Source organism: Gossypium hirsutum, chromosome A04 (assembly GCF_007990345.1).
Source record: "Gossypium hirsutum isolate 1008001.06 chromosome A04, Gossypium_hirsutum_v2.1, whole genome shotgun sequence".
NCBI lineage: Eukaryota > Viridiplantae > Streptophyta > Magnoliopsida > Malvales > Malvaceae > Gossypium > Gossypium hirsutum.
The window spans coordinates 32,275,579-32,296,344 of NC_053427.1; the positions used below are offsets into that span (position 1 = coordinate 32,275,579).

Consider the following 20,766-nt stretch of genomic DNA (forward strand, 5'->3'; position numbering starts at 1 on the left):
TAAAATATTAATTTGCCCATTTATGTGTTTTTGGACTAAATTGAATAGAATTATGTTTGAATGAGTTTAATTTGAATATGTTGAGATCAAGAACAAAAGAAATCGGATTTGGATAGGGGAAAAACCAAAGTGGTCGAATAGTCGTACATTTCGACTACTATTGTCCGAGGTAAGTTTATAAGCAAATAGATGTTGTTTATTTTAAATAAATACGAGCTTATTATGCTGAAATGATTTATGTGAAGTATATATGTTGTTAGTCGAATGTGTATATGCTAGGGAACTATATTCACAAATTCATTTTGACCGAGATATGACGTCTGAAAGCCCCGTATGAACCTTAGGAATAGCTAGGATACATATGTCATGACATAGGATTCTGATATGTGATGTGCGAATAAGACCATGGCATCGATATATGTGTGTGAGTAAGACCACGTTTAATATGTTGGCATCGATATGTGATTCCGATATATGTGTCCGAGTAAGACCACGTTTAATACGTTGGCATCGATATGTGACTTCGATATATGTGTGCAAGTAAGACCCTGTTTGGGAAAGTGGCATCGATATGTGATTACATGTAAGGCCATGTCTGGGATGTTGTCATTGTACGATATGTGAGATTATCTGAGTATCCTATTCAATTCCAAATGGTTCAACGGGCAATATCGAGTTAAGATCAAATGTGAAATCAAGCTAAAATGTCAGGTATGTGCTACTTTAAATGATTTGAAAGATAAGGTAAGTATATACTTGAGATGAACATATAAAATACGCATTATGAAAGTGAGAATTATATATGCTTATAAACATGTGTATTCGGCCAAGTAAATATAATTAGCTATTGTTCATGTGATGGTATATGAGTTTCAAGCATGAAAAATGTGTAATTGATTAAAGATTATTTGATTCGGTTTAGTTGATTTAAAACTAATGTTCATTTGATTATTATTTGCTTATGACTTACTAAGCTATTTAAGCTTACTGTGTGAGTATTTGTTTATTGTTTTATAGATTTTTGAAAGCTGGCTACGAGCTCAGGGATCATCAAGGAACTTCGTCACACTATCAATCATCTTTGTAGTATTTTAAAAGATCAAATTATGAACTTATGGCATGTATAGGCTAGCATTTGTTTTGGTTGGTTTTGAGAGTGCATATATGTATAAGCTAGTATTAATGTGTTTGGAATTTGAATGTGTATATAAGGCCATGCGAAAATGGCTTGATTATTATGCTTAAGTTTAGTTTTATATGTTCTTGATTAAAATGTTTGATGTGCTTGGTTTTGGTAATTCGCTATTGGTGATTGAATTATGTGGTAAAGTGTTTAAATATTATGTTAATATTGAGTTTAGTAGTACCATTATGTGCGGATTATGCTATGCTTGGATATGGATGTTTGATTGGTTGACATGGTTAATTTAATTTAGTTTTATAATAATATGAACGTATATGTCTTAATTGTTGTATGGAAGATTGATTAAATAGCCGAAGGTATATAATTATTGGTTGAGTTGTATATGTGAAATTTAGGTTGGATTTAGGGTATATGGACTTGGCTTATTTTGACTAGGTTAAAGTACTTGTAGCCTCTGTAACTCTCTGTTTATGATGTCATCAACACAATTAGGGTCACACGGCCAAGTCACAAGCCCATGTGCTTAGGTCGTGTGGCAAATTAAATTCCAAAAATCAGGTGCAAACTTCACACGGCCAGGGCACACACCCATGTCCTAAGGCCGTTTCCTCCACACGGATGAGACACAAGGCTGTGTCTCTGCCCATGTGTTTACTACTGGGCATTCTATTTTACCTAATTAGGGTGCAGGGGACACACAGCTGGATCACATGCCCATGGGGCAGACCGTGTGTCACACACGGTCTAGACACACATCCGTGTGGCTACCCGTGTAGACAACTTTAAGGCTATTTTCCAAGCCTTTTGTCACCCTCAATAACACATGCACACTTACACATCTCAATGACATCCTACATGGCATAAATGAGCACTTACACATTCATGAACATGGCTCATGCATATTAACTTCTTATCAATTTACACTAGCTTACCAAATCACATGTAATATGTAACATCAATTTACTTCCATTTTATACATCCATGCCTTAGTTGTTATTATGCCATTTACTCACAATTCCATCATCAAACATCCATTATCATATTCACAATTCATCCATGCCACATGAATTTAACCACATCATGAGTGACCATAGCACATGCACGCATATACAAATAGGATTACATCCCCATAATTAATATGAGTCATATCTCATGGCTATATACAAAATGAATCCTCAAATCACTATAAGCTAACACATTTGACTAAACCAATATGACATATAACAAAAAAAACCAAGTCCCTATACATGCCATACTTGAATTCACTATATCTAAAAGATTAGTTTGATAGTGTGAATCGAGCTCCGACGTCTTTCGATCACCGAGCTAGCTTGGCGGTAATATAAGAAAATGGAAAAGAGAGGAGTAAGCATAAAGCTTAGTAACTTTGCATGTAAATAATTAACAATATTAACCATGCATTATTATACATATAACATAATAATATTGATCATAATGTCATCAAGTATCATAAGTACATTTTAAGTCATGTCATTTACATAATGCACAATAAAACTCATGATCATAATTCATTCATTTGCTTCTTACCGACATCTCATCAATTCGTAATCTTAGTATTTGTGAGCTTTGTGTACATACTTGTACCCTTTCAACATGATCATATCTTGTCATCTTTTTGGCATAATCGTCGGATTTCCTATTGAACCACTTAGAATACTAAAGGATACTCAGGCACTCTCATGCACATAGTAAGATGCCAATGCCATATCCCAAATATGGTCTTACATGGGATCACAGATCGAAGCAGATAGCCCAGCTATGGTCTTACACGATGCCTCATATCGATGCCAATGCCATATCCCTGATATGGTCTTACATGGGATCACATATCGATGCCAATGTCATGTCCCAGACATGATCTTACATAGGATCACATATCGGTGCCAATGCCATGTCTTAAACATGGTCTTACATGGGATCACACATAACCATAATGTCATGACATTTGTATCCTAACTATTCCTAAGGTTCAACCAGGGTTTCAAGATATCAAACTTCGTCGAATCGTCATTGAGTCATCATTAATTAAATCCACAAAGACAATTACACAATTCATGAAATATTAAATCATTAAAAACATAATAATGTAATCTTGCATTATTTACACACGAACTTACCTCGGTACCAAAACATGACTAACTATTCGATTTAGTTCACAACCTTGTTCTTTCCTTGGTTTAGGTCCGGACTCCCTTTTTCTTGATCTATAATGGCAAATATCACTTATTTAATTATCACATTGTTCAAACTAATCCATAATTCATACTTTGGAAAATTACAATTTTGCCTCTAAACTTTCACATAATTACAAATTAGCCCTTAGGCTCGTAAAATAAAATGTGTTCATTTTCTTTGTTACCCAAGCCTAGCCGAACTTATAACATGCTCATAGTAGCCCACATTTTTCATTAAATCATACTTCTTACTACTCATTTTACAAACTTTACAAATAAGTCCTTTTTAGTCATTTTCACTAGACATCACTTAGTAAAAGATGTTTATCACACATCAAACATTCATATTCTTCCATTAAACACCAAAACACATGCATGTCATACGTGGGTCAAATTTCAAACATGAACCCTACTTCAAGATATGGCTAGAAATAGGTAAATCGGGTTATGAGGGTTTCAAAAATGTAAAGAGCATTAAAAACGGGGCTAGGATGCACTTACTATTGACTTGAAAGTTGAACAAAACCCTAGCTATGGCTCCTTGAGATTTTCAGCCAAGGTAGTAAAAGATGGACACAATTTTTGACTTATTTTCCTTTTTTATTCTTTTATTAACCAAATGACAAAAATGCCCTTAAGGCCTTTCTTTCAAATTTTTCCTATTCATGCCCATTTTTGTCCATAAAAATAGAAATTGGGAAAATTTATATTTAAGGACGTCTAAATAATAATTCATGGCAATTTCATGCTTAAAGCTTCTAGAACTCACATTTTACAACTTTTTCAATTTAGTCCTAAATGTCAAATTGGACACTTTATCAATAAAATTTCTTCGTGAAATTTTCACACAAGCATGCAATCATATCATAGACCTCATAATAATCTTAAAAGAATTATTTCTACTTCAGATTTGTGGTCTCAAAACCACTGTTTTGACTAGACCTTAATTCGGGATGTTAGAAAATCCCTATTTTGCATTTTCACTAAATATCACTTAACAAAACTTGTATATCTATCAGCAAGCATTCATAATCTATCAAGAAGCTTCAAAATACACATGTATTCGTAAATGGAATCATTCAAAATCTTTAACAGTTTTGCAAAATAACCCCTAGGCTAGCTAGTACTAGTTGCAACGATCACAAAACATAGAAATCATTAAAAACCAAGCAAAAAGGGACTTACAATTAGATCATGAAGTGGTCGAATATTTCAAGCCCTAAAATGGCTTTATTCTTTGCTATACACGATTGATAAAGATGAATGAAACTCATCTTTATGTTTTTTTTATTAATATTATGATTAATAATCAAATTACAACATTAACTTTTAATAAAACCATTTAATAACATCCATTTTGTGGCCATATATGCCCACTCACAATTAAAATGTCTAATTACCACTTAAGGACCTTAACTTTAAGGTTCTATAGCTATTAGACACCTTTATTATTAGAACCCAAGTTTTACGCTTTATGCGGTTTAGTCCTTTTTACCGAATTAAGCATTCAAACGATAAAATTACTTCACGAAACTTTCACACATACATGCTATCATGCTGTAAACACTTAAAATTATATTAAAATAATTCTTCAATCTCAGATTTTTGGTTCTGAAACCACTTTTCGATTTGACTAAAACTGGGTTGTTACAGACATTGTTTTTATAAAGAAGATTAATATGTCGATAAGTTTAGATAATTGAAGAAAATTGTGACCCACTATTTATATATGAAATAGGAACCAACGGTAAAAGGGTAATCGCCACACTTCAGAAATAGAAAGGATGGAAGTGATAAGATCGGTTAAGTTTTGAACGTCACAACACAAGTCTTGATAAGTTTAGGTTTAGCTTTTAAAGAACAAATAGATAACTCTTAAAGTTATATTAAAAATGTACATTACCCTATTACAAAGTACTTCACTGAATATATATAAGACCTTAGCAAACGAATGGTCATTTTGGCCATTAATGTGAATAAATGAATTAAAATAATACATTAATCCTAAATTTCATGAATCTAAGTATTCAAAGAATGCAATGAACAACCATATACATTCCCCTTGTAGTCCATGCACCTTGATGATGAATTTAGTTACCACATTTATTGCGTTACAATAGAGCTCATGCATGTGAAGAAATCAATCTGCAAAATTCATGTAAGACCCTTTGCTGACCAAAATTCCATGTATGTGAAGTAATTTGAATGGACACTTGATGAATGTTCATGTAATTTAATCCTTAAGGCTTTGCACCTTCTTTGTGACTGGTCAGTTTTGCATAAACCTTAGAGAATGAAAAGATTTAGTTTAAAGCACCTTAATTCCATGTCTCTCATCTGAATAAACAATTCCTTGTAACCTTTTAGGTGACCAGTCCTTTGTTGTGCCTAGGACAAAATAAAGACATATTAAAGACAAAAATAAACACAACAATTAAACTGTAATGAAAAAGGACATAATAATGACATAACAAACTAAGACATATTTAAAACACAATAGGACACATTAAATATGAAATTAATGATGTAATAAAAGTGACACAACATTAAATACTTAAATAATAAGACACATATTAAAACAATAAAATATGATTTTTAAACGCTGTGAAATTAAGACAAAGTAAAATGGATTATTGGGCTTCAAAAGTCCATATGCAAAATGTTGCATGGAATTGGATCTTTAATAGATGCCAAATAAAGGTTGGACTTGTCATATTCAACCCAAACGTGTTGGATCAAGGTCACAAGTGCTTTCTTGAATCTCTAAGCTCTAACCCGCGCCGTAGGCCCAATAAGAATTTTAATTGGACCATCAGAAATAGCTTGCATCATATCTCTTGGAGTCTCATCAACATATGATCCAAATAGTATGGAAATGGGTAGCTTGGTTCTTGGCCCAATTAACATTCTAGAAATCACATCATCCCCTCCCTCTTCAAAGCAATTTGTCCTTAAATCAAGCTATTTGCTCGAAATAAAATTTTGTTGATCACAGTCCCTTAAATTGTACTTTTCTGCCATTGAATTGAGAACAACTCTTTTCCAGTAATCTGAAAAAGAAAAACACCTTTATAAGCAGAACTAGTATAAGCTTGTGCTATTCTTTCTTCTTCAAAAGAATCTTCCTTTACATTATCACCTCCATCAGCACAAAACAAATTAGAGATATTGCAAATGAACACAATACATTTACTTGGATCCCCATTTAAAAATGGTGCACAAAAGAAAACTCCAGGGTCAAAGACAAGATTTTGCTTTACCATCTCAACATGAACAAAAAAAATTCCCTTTCAGAAGTGACGAATAAATGTTGGACAACAAGAATTTATCCACACAATTGTTTAAAATGAAATTCTGATACTTGAATTTTCTCAATAATGATATGGATAAACAATCCCCGAGATGAAACACAAAATTTTGATCCTTCTCATCTTCATGAATCAAATATTTTTCTTTCAAAAACAAATCACCCATGCTAAACAAAGAAAAGTTAGGTCTATGAATGTTTGAATAAACAAAACCCTCAAACTTTCTTCGAATAGGCATATACATCCACAAGTGTTTCCAATGAAGAGTCATGAATTTCACATAACCATAAACATTAAGCAGTTTAAGATTATTATGTGAAAATTCATTGTTAATAACAGTAGACCAATGAGAACGCATGTTGTAAAGAAAACTTTTTAAAACAATATCAGTGTCAAACTTATCAACAACATGTGAGATAAGCTTCCTTGATTCAATTGCCAAAGTTCCCTTACCATCCTTACCTTATTGGTCTTGTGAAGTAATTTCATTCTCCAACTTACTTTTCTCTAAAATACATAATCGTCTTTCATTGGATGAGAAATGAAGTAACACAACTGCTGATGGGTTCTTAGAAACTTGTAATAAAGGGTTATCACAAAGCAAATTCAAATTTTGGTTAGTTAAAACATCTTTTTCCTTTGCTTGGGTATTTTTTTGCTGCTTATTTTCTTTTTCCAAATTGAAACTCTTCTTTTTTATTTAACATTTATTTTCACTCACCTCACCCTCATTACTCAAATGCTCTTTTCTTTTTGTTCTCTTTTCTTTTTCTTTTTCTTTTCAATCTCAATCTTACTCTCCTCTTCTTTTTTCTTTTCATATTTTTCTTTTTCTCTTTTCTCATGCTTTCTCCTTCTTTCTTTTTTTAGTTTCTTCTCTCTTTACGATTTCGTTTTCCTCTCTCTTATTCTTTTTTACTTCTTCATTCTTTTCTTCTCTAACAATTTCTCTCGATTTCATCATCTTGACTTGGTCTTCCCGAATTTAATCCAGAGTCAATAATACCAAGGTGATCTTATTACTTTGACACTTGAAAGTGTACCAGTTAGCATGGCCATCATAATGAACTCGTTGATCAAATTGCCATGGACACGTAAGAAAGATATGGTAGGCTTGCATCAAGACAATGTCACAAAGTACTTCATCTTTGTACATACCAATTTAGAAAGATACCATCACTTGTTTGGTGACTTTGATTTCACCATTCTTGTTCAACCATTGCAATTGTACAATTGAGGGTGCTTTGTTGTAAGCAAATGGAGCTTTTCCACCATGATTGTACTTGCAATATTAGTACAACTCCTACCATCAACTATCAAACTGTAGACCTTGCCTTTTACATGGCAACGAGTTTGAAGCAAGTTTTCTTGTTGTAATCCTTAGCACTAGGTTCGAACGTTTAGAGCCTTCCTTGAAATAATACTCTCTTTGATAATGATTTTAATAAACAAAAGAACAAAATTGACGATAAGATGTGTACCTCACAAAACAAAACCTCATGTCTTACTCTTAAAAAGAAAGTTCACTCCTCCCGTTTTTGCACACAAATTTTGGCTTTTATCACTCCAATTGGCTGACATGCTCTCGCCTTTTACCACTCAAATCTCTTGAGTTCGTTAGGAACTTGGCATGAAAAGAACTTAACAAAACGGTAATCTTAAAGGTGTTGTTAGGATGGGACACAATCAAAGAAAAATAGAAGGTTGAAATTAATTTGATAGAAATGTGTTCAAATGACTCAAGAGATGATTAGAAGGTATTTTGGCTAAATGGAAAAAAGATTTTTTTTTGCTTGGCTTTTTTTTTCGTAAAAATTTACCAAAATATGTAAAATGAGCTCAAAAGTACTAATCAATTGAAATTTTTATTAATGGGTTCCCTAACTATTTTTAAAATTTTAACCTCATCTTTTGTTTTTTTTCACAATTGTTTTCTCATGATTTTTTTTAAATACGAGAGAGAGAAAATAAAACGATACCTGTAAAGAATTCTAGCTCTGATACCCAATGATGTGAACCTCGTATGCAATCAAGATTACGAGTCACAATTTAAGTTGCCCAATTGTTTCTAAATAGGATCAAACTCGAAATATGGTAAAAGATAGGAATAAAAGAAAAATAACAAACAAAATGGTAAATGATATAACTTTCGAACTCGAAAAAAAATCTTAGAAATGAACTTATGCTATATAATAACGAGACCCAGTTTTTATAAAGATGATTAATATTTTGATAGGTTTGGAAATTGAAGAAAAACCGACCCACTATTTATATATGAAATAGGAACCAACTGTATAAGGGTGATCCCCACTCTTTAGAAATAGAAATGATTGAAATGATAAGATCGATTAAGTTTTGAACGCCACAAGACAATTCTTGATAAGTTTGGGTTTATTTCTTAAAGAAAAAAAAGATAACTTTCAAATATATATTAAAAATGTTCATTACCCTATTACAAAGTACTTGACCGAATATATATAGGGCCTTAGAAAACGAATGGTCATTTCAGCCATTAATGTGAATACATGAATTAAAATAATACATTAATCCTAAAGTTCATCAATCCAAATATTCAAAGAATACAATGAACAACCATATACATTCCCCTTGTCGTCCATGCACCTTGATGATGAATTCGGTGGCTGCATTTAACTCGTTGCAAGAGAGTTCATGCATGGGAAGAAGTTAATTGACCAAATTCATGTAAGACCCTTTGGTGACCGAAAATTTCATATATGTGAAGGAGTTTGAATGGACACTTGATGAATGTTCATGTAGCTTAATCCTTAAGGATTTGCACCTTTTTGTGACTGTTCGGTTTTGTATGAACCTTGGAGAACGAACAGACCTAGTTTAAAGCACCTTAATTCCATATTCCTTAGCTGAATGAACAACTCCTTGTAACCCTTTAGGTGACCAACCATTTGTTGTTCCTAGAACAAAATAAAGACATATTAAAGACAAAAATAAACATAACAATTAAATTGTAACAAAAAAGACATGATAATGACATAACAAACTAAGACATTTTTAAAACACAATAGGACACATTAGATATAAAACTAATGATGTAATGAAAATTACAATATTTAATATTTAAATAATAAGACACACATTGAAACCAAAAAGTATGATTTTAAAAAGTTATGGAATTAAGACAAAGTAAATTGGATGATTGAGCTTCAAAATTTCACATGCAAAATGTTGCATAAACTTGGGTCTTTAACAGATGCCAATTAAATATTGAACTTGTCATATTCAGCCCAAACGTGTTGGATCAAACCTACAAGTGCTTCTTTGAATCTCTTAGTTCTAGCCCGTATCATAGGCCTAATAGGAATTTTAATTGGACCATCAGAAATATCTTACATCCTATCTCTTAGAGCCTCGTCAACATATATCCTAAATGGTATGGAAATGGGCAGCTTGATGTTTGGCCCAATTAACATTCCAAAGATCACGTCACTAAATAATTTAATAATAATAAAATTATATGATATAATATTAATAATATATAAAGAAATAAAAAGTATGACAACTAAAAAAATCTTTCCATCACATTCCATTTTGAATGGCTTAGATTTAATTCTTTCCTATGTTATCCAATGGCCCTGACAAAATTTTCATATCTTTCTTTAATTAAAAATTTAAACAATTATCAACTCTTTTTGTAATAATTGCACTCTATGTTCTTTCACATTTTCCCACCAATTCAATTTAATTCTTTATACTTTAAATCTTTCATTTTTAATCTAACACTTTTTATAACCTTACAATTTAGTTTATACCCTAAATTAATATTTTTCAATATATTAATCTTTTCAATTCCCTCAAGTATCTAATTATCTTTTCTACTAACACTAATAATTCTTATTTTATTGACTTCAAAAATTCTAAGTCATATATTCTTGAATTAACACTATTTACGATTAAGGGATTTTAGGGACATTACAATAATTTGGAAAATATAAAATAAAAATTTAAATTTTGGAAGGTGATTAAATTAATTAATTTCAATATTATAGTAACAAATCAGTTGACATTATCAAGAGATAAAAAAATTTCAACAATTTATTTAATTTATTTTGATGTTTTGAAATTTAAATTTTTAATATTTTAAAAAAGAATTTTAGAATTTTGACAATGGGATAAGCAAATACAATTTGACAATTTTTGTGTATTATTTTAGTTTCTATCACTATTTCACTTTAATGCTTGATGTTTTATTTACACCAATCAATACTTAAAAAAGATATTATTTTTAAGTCACCAAACTTAAAGCGACTCGAAAGTTGAGTGACAAAAATGAAAATACAGATATGTTATAACATGTACAATTAACTACCGTTACAGCTGGTGACTGAAATGAAACTTCCCTAAAAGTTAGATAACAAAATTATAAAAAATTAATTTTAGGTGATCAAATTGAAAATATTCTAAAAGATGTGTGGGTCGTTTACCCAAAAAGTCAAAAGTAGAACCCAACCCTTCAAATTCTGACCAATATAAAAAAATTCAATATCCTTATGTCTCTTTCAGCTCCAACACTTTTGGTCCAGATGAACCCAACTCACCAATTTAAACCAGTTGCTTCGAAATCCAGGAAAACAGTTCGGTCGAGCCAATGCCTGGAAGGACGGACGAGTCACAGTTCCAAAGCAGTGACCGTTAGGACCCGGACCAAACCAAGCCGTAAACAAACTCGGCCGCAATCTTCTCCGGTTTCTCTCCCTTGTTTTCGCAATACCACGATACTGCCCCCGGAGTTCTTTCAAATTGACGCTCTTGATTTGGCGCCACGTTTGCTTGGCAAGTTTTTAAGGAGAGATGATGTTGTTCTTCAAATCACTGAGGTAATTTTTGGTGCATTTTTGCTGACTTTCTTCCTAAATTCTTTTAGCTCTTCGGAAAATCGAAATGGAAGTTCGAAATTTGTACTTTTTGGGTGTTGGGGCTTTCATTAATTTGAGCAGTTGAATTTTGTTCAAAGCCCATTTTATTTGCTTGCTGAGAAGAAAACCAAAGAAAAACAAAGGCTACCTACTAATTGGGTCTGGTCAAAGTTTCATATTCCCCCCACCAATTAATTTTAATTCCATTGTTATGTATTTTCTTATTTGAATCATTATGTTTTAACAGGTAGAGGCTTATAGGCCAAATGATTCAGCTTGTCATGGTAGATTTGGAGTCACGGCAAGAACAGCCCCTGTTGTGAGTTTAGCCCTTTTGCTTTCATCTTTCACATGTGCTTGCTAATCTGATCATTGCTCCAGTAATACCTTGATGGTTTTAACACTATTTATGTTTATTTTGGTACTAATAATAATAGATATTGAGATCCTCTATGTGGTTGTTGTAGTTTGGTCCTGGAGGGCATGCTTATGTTTATCTTTGCTGTGGACTTCATACGATGCTCAATGTTGTTGCTGACAAAGAAGGAGCTGGGGCTGCAGTGTTAATACGTGCATGCGCTCCGGTGTGTGGTACGTTATCATATTATTATCTGGTATTAACTAAGTATCTGTTACTTCTATAATCATCTGCTTTGTTTGTTATCTATTAAATTGCTAATGTTTCTTATTATTGTAGCCTATTTAGCCTTTCATTGTTGTGAATGCGTAGTTGATGATCCCTTGAATTGTCCTTATTCAATTATTTGCAATCGCCAACTTTAACATCTCATAATATAGTAACTGTTAAGAATTTTTGTGGGAATATTCATTTCTAGTTTTCTTGTCCTTCATAAAAATCTCGAACTTTACATGCTTTCTATCTTTGGGTCAGAAAACAAAACATAATGTTTGTTGAAGGCAATATGTGAACCCCGTTGCAGGTTTGGAGACTATTCAGGAGCGTCGTGGTCAGCAAACTGAAAAGCCTATTCTTCTCACTGGACCCGGAAAGGTTAGAGTTTATTATTTCCTCTTATTTTTGGATTATTTTGATGTTCCTTTTTATGTTCCTTTTTATGCAATGTGGATTTGTTGGTTCAATTAGCATAAACAGTTTTTAAATATTGGTTTCAGATAATTAATTAAGAATTCTTCTCAAGTGCAAATAAAATCTTGATCCTCTTTTACCTTGACATATTCATTGCATCACCTATATGCAATTTGAACTTATTAGTGAGATGAGCTATAATGACAAAATTTGGGGAGAGGGAGGAGGGATGATGAAAATTATCCAAAACAAAAGAAAAGGAAGTGATGAAATGAATTCAGATTTTTCATTTATCAAACATTCAAACTCAGCATTGGATTTGCTACTAAGAAGGTTTAAAGTGAATCTAACAGTTTGGAATGATGCCAAAATTCCAAGGCTTTAATGGCTTCAAAAGAGAACTGAAGAAATGTACCATGTATACGGCCAACCCTGCATGCAAACTGTCAGGTCATTTCTGCCCACACATGTGCATATGTACTTCACACTTTGTTTTCTTTTCGTCTGCCTCTCTTTTTGTTACACTTTCATGAAGTATTAACTTTCACTTATCCTTTTTACTTTTAAGCTTCCAAGTCATTTATGTGGAAAAAAAAAGTTTTAGATCATATTCTAGCTGATAAATGTGGAGGCATTGAATGACACTTAGAAAGAATTATATGAGCTTAACATTAATGTATAATCAGACAATAAAGTTTTTTGCTTGGATTGAAACATTGGTGTATTAAAGTTCTTCAGGTCTTTCATGTATTAAGTTGCTGCAACTTAGCAAAGAGAAAATTTACTCGCTGATCTATTAGTGATCTGGTCCTCCCTCCCCCACCCGCACCCCCACCCCCACCCCCACCTCCCCAAAAAAAAACGATTCCTTGCATAGAGCAATCATCTCCTATATTACTCAAATTCAAGTGAGAGTGTCAAATATGAGTATGTTTAATTTTTTATAAGTTTCTTTATGTACTTGGTGGGGGGTCATACCCATATGTGCCATACATGGGTGTCAAACATGAGTACTTCATGAAAAAATAGTCATAGATATCTCTCTGGAGTAATGTATGATTTTTGAGTTAGTAATTCATATATTTCTATGTATTAGGTTGGTCAGGCACTTGGAATTACCACAGAATGGTCTAACCATCCACTATACACTCCTGGTAATTAGTTGAGCTGCTATATTTGTACATAATTCTGATTTCTACTGATGTAGTCCTATAATATAAAATTATATGGAGTGTGGCCTAGGTGGTTTGGAACTCTTGGACGGGCCTGAACCGGATAAGATATTAATTGGGCCACGTGTTGGCATTGAGTACGCTTTACCCGAGCACGTTAACGCCTTGTGGAGATTTGCCATTGCCGGTTCCGCATGGATAAGTGCTCCTAAAAATACTCTCAGGCTTTCCTAGGCTCTTTATAATACATGAACTTGTTTTGATATGAATTGTTTTTTATCACTTCTTTTTCCTTCTGTCGTTCTAGGAAAATGTGATATATATATATATATGAATTCAATGCACTACGAATGAAGCAAATTCATTTGCAATTTTTTGCCTTTGTAAAGCTTTCTTTCCTTTTAATATTTTTTTTGGGCAACTTTAAATGTCACAAACTTGTAAATCAAAATTCAAACAAATTTTTTTATCCAATTCAACATTAATTGTCAAATTGACTTGGATTTAATGTATGTTCTTTTGCTCGTCGATGAGTATTGATCCAGCTCTCCAATTGTCGAATCACTACTTGGAGCATTTTAGTGGAATTTTAGAGAAAAGAAAAAAACTTGACAATCCAATAACTCAAATAAGCACCTTGAATAATTCAGTAACTTGAATAAAATTTTTTGAATAATTTAGTGATCAAATTGTAACCTTTTTTATTTAAGTGACCACAAAAATTTAATCATAGTTTAGTGATTAAAAGTGCAGTTTACCCAAGAATAATAATAAATTTGATATTAATTTGATATAATTTACAAGCAAAGGTAATATGTGAATACAGCTTTCTTCTATTTATTTTATTTTATTTCTGAATATCATATATTAAAAAATATGAGGTAAAGTATAAGAATAGTTATCTAACTATTTAGTTCGTTCTATTTTGACCAATGAGAATTTTTTTTTGTTTTAGTAATTTTTTTAAATTAAAAATTTTAGTCATTTTTGTCATTAACTTAGTAATAAAATTTGCTTCTGGTTCTACCAATTTGATATTAAATCTAAAAAAATGCAACAACTTTAGCTCTTAATGTTTAAAAAATTTGTTATTTTAGCTCTAATTTTAAAAATTATAAAAATATATTTAAAAAATCTTTAAAATATTTTTATATTTACTTTTTAGAATTTTGTTAATTTATATTTACTTTTTCTTATCGACCATGCTCACATTCTCATCAATCAAGCATATATAAAAAAAACCCATAAATTAAAGCTTTTTTTTATTTTTAGTCTCTTTTACATTAAAGTTGTTATGACCTTATCGAAATTCAAATTGAGTTGAGAAATTTATTTAATTGAGAAATTAATTTAGTTAATTTAATTAATTAAATTGAGGGAATAAATAATTTTTATTTTGGGAAATAGAAAACAAATATTGAGTTGAATTAAATTATGAAGTGTTGAATCAAAAGTCTAAGAAACACATATAATTTGACCCAATACATTAGAGGCATACTAGGGTGTGTCGCTGACCTCGTTTTCTAAGAGTGTGTTTTTTTTATTTAAATAATATTATTTTTTAAGGGTTTGTTTAACTAGGATTCTTGTACTTTTATTTATAAATAGATGTCATTAATTGACCTAAAACACATTTTTTTAATTACTGAGAATTTATTAACTAAGAATAAATTCTATTTTCTAGAAATTATGATGTTTACCTATTTCTATGAGAGAAGTTACTTTTCTACTAGAAGTAATAAATTTATTTCTTTTTTGTGATCTGGTTCGTGTTGCTCAAGCTTGTACTCAACGAAATTCGTGGTACAAGGATAGCAAAGAAGGTCGTTTGGTTGAAATTCAAAATCAACTCAAATCTATCTCACACAAAGCACATGTACTTTTCAATTAGAGTTTATTACTATAAATATCACAAAGTGGCTTGATTTTGAAAAAAAAATTAAACTTTCATGGTAATTATTAAAAATATTTTCTTAACGATTTTTCCAACAATTTGGGCGAGGGTAGTGTCACAAGGGAAGCAACAAACTTTCTTTAACTATGATTTGGAGATTTGGTTGTACATGAACCAAATCGAGAAGGATTTACTTCTGAATGTGGGTGCACAGTGGAATGTACTGTCTGGGGATGTTTGTTGGTGTGTATGGAAGAATCGAAATGCTTTTGTTTTTAATTCTACTCTTACCAGTTCTGAACTTGTGCTGAAGCAAAGCATTGCTTATGCTAAGCATATCATCCAATCTATACTACCTAAGCCAGTGCAACAAGGTGGTGTTCAACAACTGGTTCACTGGGAGGGACCTCCTCCGGGCTGGGCCAAATTGAACATAGACGGTGGCGTGGACATAGGAACAAGGCTTGGCCCAGTGGGTTGGTTGTTGCATGATAAACACGGAAATCAAATACTTGGCTACTGTCTAAGTGATGGTGTGTTGGACGTGTTGCAAGCGAAATTATGAGGTGTTGTAGACAACTTGTAGCTAGTGTAGAGGGTTGATTCAGACAGGTTGTGATCGAAGTGGATTACCATTAGGTGGTTCTATTGCTTAATAATTAAGATGCAATGGTCAGTCCGTTTAGCTTAATCTGATATATTAATAGTTTTAAGTTGAGAGATTGAAGTATTACTTGTCAGCATATGTTTTGCGAGACAAATTAGATGACAGATGCAATAAGAAAGTTGATACCACCATTACAAAAGGAGTTAAAGTTTTTCCACTATATGCCACAAAGTTGTCTTTCAGTGTTGAGTAAAATTTGGCATATGTTAGATTTGTGTGGGGCTAAATCAACTAATGATTTTTTGATGCTTTGCCTTTGGACCTCTTCTCAATTCAAAAAAAAAAAAAACTATCTCAAGAGAAGATTAAATTAAATAAAAGTAAAAAATAAATGAACTTTAAAAAAAATCATGAAAGAAAAAAGAAGGATAGAAGGAAGAAGATTAAAAATTAAAAATAAATACGTGACATATCACAATAAATTTTTCAACGGAGCTAATAGATGGTGTTTTTTTAAAACAAAATAAATTTGTTTAAGGTACAAAATAATATTTTAGGTAGACTAATTTTTTAAAAAAAACACCCAACTCAGAAAAATGTCATAGTTTAAAGATTATTTTTAATTTGCCAGTTTGCCGCCCATATAAAATTAAATGAAAACCCTTAAACCGATTTTTTGTCTTTCCCAAAATCTCGTACTTTAAAGGAAAAAAAGAAACAGAGAAAAAAGTTCACCCTTTGTTTTTCAGAAATGGAAGAAGAAGATCAGCGCAAAGTCACAGATCTAGTAATTGAGCTAGTTCGTCGTTTACTCTCTCAACAAAACCCTCAAAACGCAAGCCCTAACTCTCCTCATCTCTCCCAATCTCTTCGCTACGCTCTCCGCATTCTATCCAGCCGTTTAACCCCTTCCGTTTCCCCTGATGCGGACGCCGTCGCCGAATCCATCAAGCGCCGTCTCGCCACTCAAGGTAACTCCTCTGATGCCCTTACTTTCGCTGATCTCTATACCGAGTTCGCTTCCAAAAATGGTCCGGGCAGCGTTAATAACAAATGGGCTGTTCTTTATTTGCTTAAAATTATATCCGAGGATCGAAAAAATGCTATCAGTGGGATGGATTCTTCGGTTTTCTTGCCTAATTTAGGTTTAAATGATGATGAAATGGGAAATGATTTAAGGGTTTTGAATGCTAAAGAGAATAGAGAAAAGGCTTGGAAAAATGGGGTTTTATTGGTTTCAAAAGACCCCGAAAATTTGCGCGAAATTTCGTTTAGGGAGTTTGGGAATTTGGTTGAGGAAGAGAATGAGGTGACTGAAGAGGTTTTGGTTAGAGATGTGTTGTATGCTTGTCAAGGGATTGATGGGAAGTATGTGAAATTTGATAGTAATTTAGATGGTTATGCTTTATCAGATTCAATTAAGGTACCTAGAGCTACTCGAACTATTGTTAGGAAGCTTTGTGAATTAGGCTGGTTGTTTAGGAAAGTTAAAGGGTATATTTCAGAGAGTATGGATCGTTTTCCTGCTGAAGATGTGGGGACTGTAGGCCAGGCATTTTGTGCTGCTTTGCAGGATGAGTTCTCGGAGTATTATAAGTTGTTGGCTGTCCTAGAGGCTCAGTCAACAAATCCAATTCCATTGGTTTCAGAGAATGCAAGTTCAGGGAACTACTTGTCCTTGAGGAGATTGTCAGTTTGGTTTGCTGAGCCAATGGTGAAAATGAGACTAATGGCCATTTTGGTTGATAAGTGTAAAGCTTTGAGGGGAGGTGCTATGGCTGGCGCTATTCATTTGCATGCACAGCATGGTGATCCTCTAGTCCATGACTTCATGAGGCGATTGCTTAGGAGGGTGTGCTCTCCGCTTTTTGAAATGGTGAGGAGTTGGGTTTTGGAAGGGGAATTGGAGGACATTTTTGCTGAATTCTTTATTGTGGGGCAACCAGTGAAAGCTGAATCCCTTTGGAGAGAAGGTTACCGACTGCATGCTGGAATGTTGCCTCTGTTCATTTCCCAATCTATTGCTCAACGTATTCTGAGGACTGGGAAATCTATTAATTTTCTTCGTGTTTGTTGTGATGACCGAGGTTGGGCGGATGCAGCAACAGAGGCTGTAGCTGCTGCTGGAGTGACTACTAGAAGAGGGGGTCTTGGATATGGAGAAACTGATGCACTTGAATCTCTAGTCATGGAAGCAGCTAAGAGAATTGATAAGCATTTGTTGGATGTTATATACAAGAGGTACAAGTTTAAAGAACACTGTCTTGCAATCAAGAGATATTTGCTGCTTGGGCAGGGTGATTTTGTTCAGTACCTGATGGATATTGTTGGACCAGAGCTTTCTGAGCCTGCTAATACTATTAGTTCCTTCAAGTTAGCTGGATTACTGGAAAGTGCAATTCGGTCATCTAATGCTCAGTATGATGATCCTGACATACTAGATCGGTTGAGAGTTAAGATGATGCCACACGGCACTGGTGACCGTGGATGGGATGTATTCTCATTGGAATATGATGCTAGGGTTCCTTTAGATACAGTGTTTACTGAATCTGTCATGACAAGGTATTTAAGAATTTTTAATTTTCTGTGGAAGCTTAGACAGGTAGAGCATGCACTCATTGGTGCTTGGAAGACAATGAAACCCAATTGTCTTACTTCACATGTATACACAAAGCTGCAACATGCTGTAAAATTGCAATTGCTTTCAACATTGAGGCGATGCCAGGTTCTTTGGGATGAGATGAATCATTTTGTTACCAACTTGCAATACTATATCATGTTTGAAGTCTTGGAGGTGTCATGGTCCAATTTTTCCAATGAAATGGAAGTAGCCAAAGATCTTGATGATCTACTTGCAGCACATGAGAAGTACCTCCACTCAATTGTAGAAAAATCACTCCTGGGTGAAAGATCTCAAACCCTTTACAAGTCACTGTTTGTCCTCTTTGACCTTATACTGCAATTTAGAAGTCTTGCAGATCGGTTATATGAAGGAATTCATGAGTTACAAGCGAGGTATGTACTGATATCATACTATTTGCACATTTTTTAGTTATCTTAAGTGAAGTGTCCTGTTTAGATGTTCCCTCACACTTGCTTTTTATGTTGTGTAGAACTGCAGAATCCTCTTTAAGTTCTCGAGACAACAACAAACTGAGGCAAACCAAGGATAAATCTTCAGAGCCAGGGTCTTGGATTAGGGAAGGCAGGAAAGCTCTAACACAGCGTGCTAGTGAATTCCTTCAAAATATGGAACAAGAACTAGATGCATTAGCTACGGAGTATAAATCATTGCTTGAGGGTTTCTTAACTCAGTTGCCTGTTCAGCAACATGTAGATTTGAAATTCCTCCTTTTCCGGTTAGATTTCACTGAATTTTATACTCGACAGCATGCTACCATGTAAAGCTATCAACACGTATGGGTTTAAGGAGTTGCTGCTCATATTTGAGACATAAATGTAGTTCTTCAATTCACTAATGTCATTTTCACAATGCTCCCACTTGAATGAACAATCTCTTGTACACCTGGTGAACATTTAGACTGACCAATTTGTACAACATCTCTTCGTTTTTAGGTAGGACAACTTGTACTCTTCTGTCAGTTTTGTTCTATATTTTTACAGGCATTTGACGCTGTATATTATATTTCAGATGTCTTTTGGATGGCTTGTTTGGAATGTTGCAGTTCATTTGAAGGTATTCTTATGATTTTGTTTATGGTGTTTATGTAGTAGTGTACAAGTTTTGGATCTGATAGTCCAAGGTTATTGGTGTTTTCTTACAGCTCTTACAACTGATATGTCCAAAGGTTGTATATCTGTACCATATTTCTCTATTTGTTAATTGATGAGCAATTCATGCTATATGCTTGATTTTTATCTCTCTTATTTTAACTTAACCATTTCTTGTGCTATACCTTTGGGGACTTTATTGGGGCTCTAAGATGTGGCTTTTATCTGTTTTTTGATGCAAAGCCTAGTTCTTTTTTTTTTTTTTTTTTTTGGTATTGGTTGCAAGTTTGGCTCGCAATGCAAAGTCTGGTGGCTCAATGCATGTGAACAAGGAAGTTTTACTCTTTTTCATAATTTTCAACTATAAGGGACCATTAACCAACTTGTAATATCTATCCATTTTCATGTTCCTTTTCAATTTCTGCATGGAATAGAGATCAGTAAGTACTAGAATTTTGAAGTTCAAAGTATGACTAGCAATCTGGAAAGAATCTTTTACAATTTAATTTTTATGTAGTAGGAAATTAATAATATTTAAATGTAATCAGGATTTTATTGTCTTGACAGGGATGGCATATGTTTCTGTTCATTATGTTGCTGTGTTCCGCTGTGGAACACAAATAGATGATATATTCAGTAGTTTTGGATTACTTACACAATGCTCATGTCGTGTGAACCTATTCCTCAGCCATGATCTTAATTTTGTATGTTCCCCCCCTCCCCCTAAAACTGTTATAGCTGCAAAGGGCTTTTCAAAAGAGCAAAATCCACATT

General features: G+C 33.1%; 3 protein-coding genes across 9 annotated transcripts; all 3 read left to right on the top strand.

The window, feature by feature from the left end:
• Positions 1-11,114: 11,114 nt before the first annotated feature.
• Positions 11,115-14,147, top strand: LOC107948576 (DNA-3-methyladenine glycosylase). 6 transcript variants are annotated; one of them, XM_016883184.2, is made up of 7 exons: positions 11,161-11,500; positions 11,787-11,858; positions 12,007-12,130; positions 12,481-12,551; positions 12,941-13,037; positions 13,684-13,741; positions 13,830-14,024. In XM_016883184.2, the coding sequence occupies exons 1-6, from the start codon at positions 11,174-11,176 to the stop codon at positions 13,719-13,721; spliced, it is 729 nt and encodes a 242-aa protein (XP_016738673.1). In that variant the 5' UTR covers positions 11,161-11,173; the 3' UTR covers positions 13,722-13,741; positions 13,830-14,024. The 6 variants fall into 6 exon arrangements, with proteins under 6 accessions (XP_016738671.1, XP_016738673.1, XP_040967007.1 ...); XM_041111073.1 differs by having other exon boundaries at positions 13,693-13,741; positions 13,830-13,851; XM_016883182.2 differs by lacking the exon at positions 12,941-13,037 and having other exon boundaries at positions 11,115-11,500; positions 13,830-14,147.
• Positions 14,148-15,822: 1,675 nt separating this feature from the next.
• On the top strand, positions 15,823-16,218 carry LOC107947906 (uncharacterized). Its single transcript, XM_016882406.1, has one exon. The coding sequence runs from the start codon at positions 15,823-15,825 to the stop codon at positions 16,216-16,218; it is 396 nt and encodes a 131-aa protein (XP_016737895.1).
• A 650-nt stretch (positions 16,219-16,868) lies between these two features.
• Positions 16,869-20,124, top strand: LOC107948575 (gamma-tubulin complex component 3). 2 transcript variants are annotated; one of them, XR_001697470.2, is made up of 3 exons: positions 16,922-19,275; positions 19,374-19,836; positions 19,913-20,124. XR_001697470.2 is itself a non-coding variant. In XM_016883181.2 (2 exons), the coding sequence occupies exons 1-2, from the start codon at positions 17,012-17,014 to the stop codon at positions 19,663-19,665; spliced, it is 2,556 nt and encodes an 851-aa protein (XP_016738670.2). In that variant the 5' UTR covers positions 16,869-17,011; the 3' UTR covers positions 19,666-20,124. The 2 variants fall into 2 exon arrangements, 1 of the variants encoding a protein (XP_016738670.2); XM_016883181.2 differs by having other exon boundaries at positions 16,869-19,275; positions 19,374-20,124.
• The last annotated feature ends 642 nt before the right edge of the window (positions 20,125-20,766 follow it).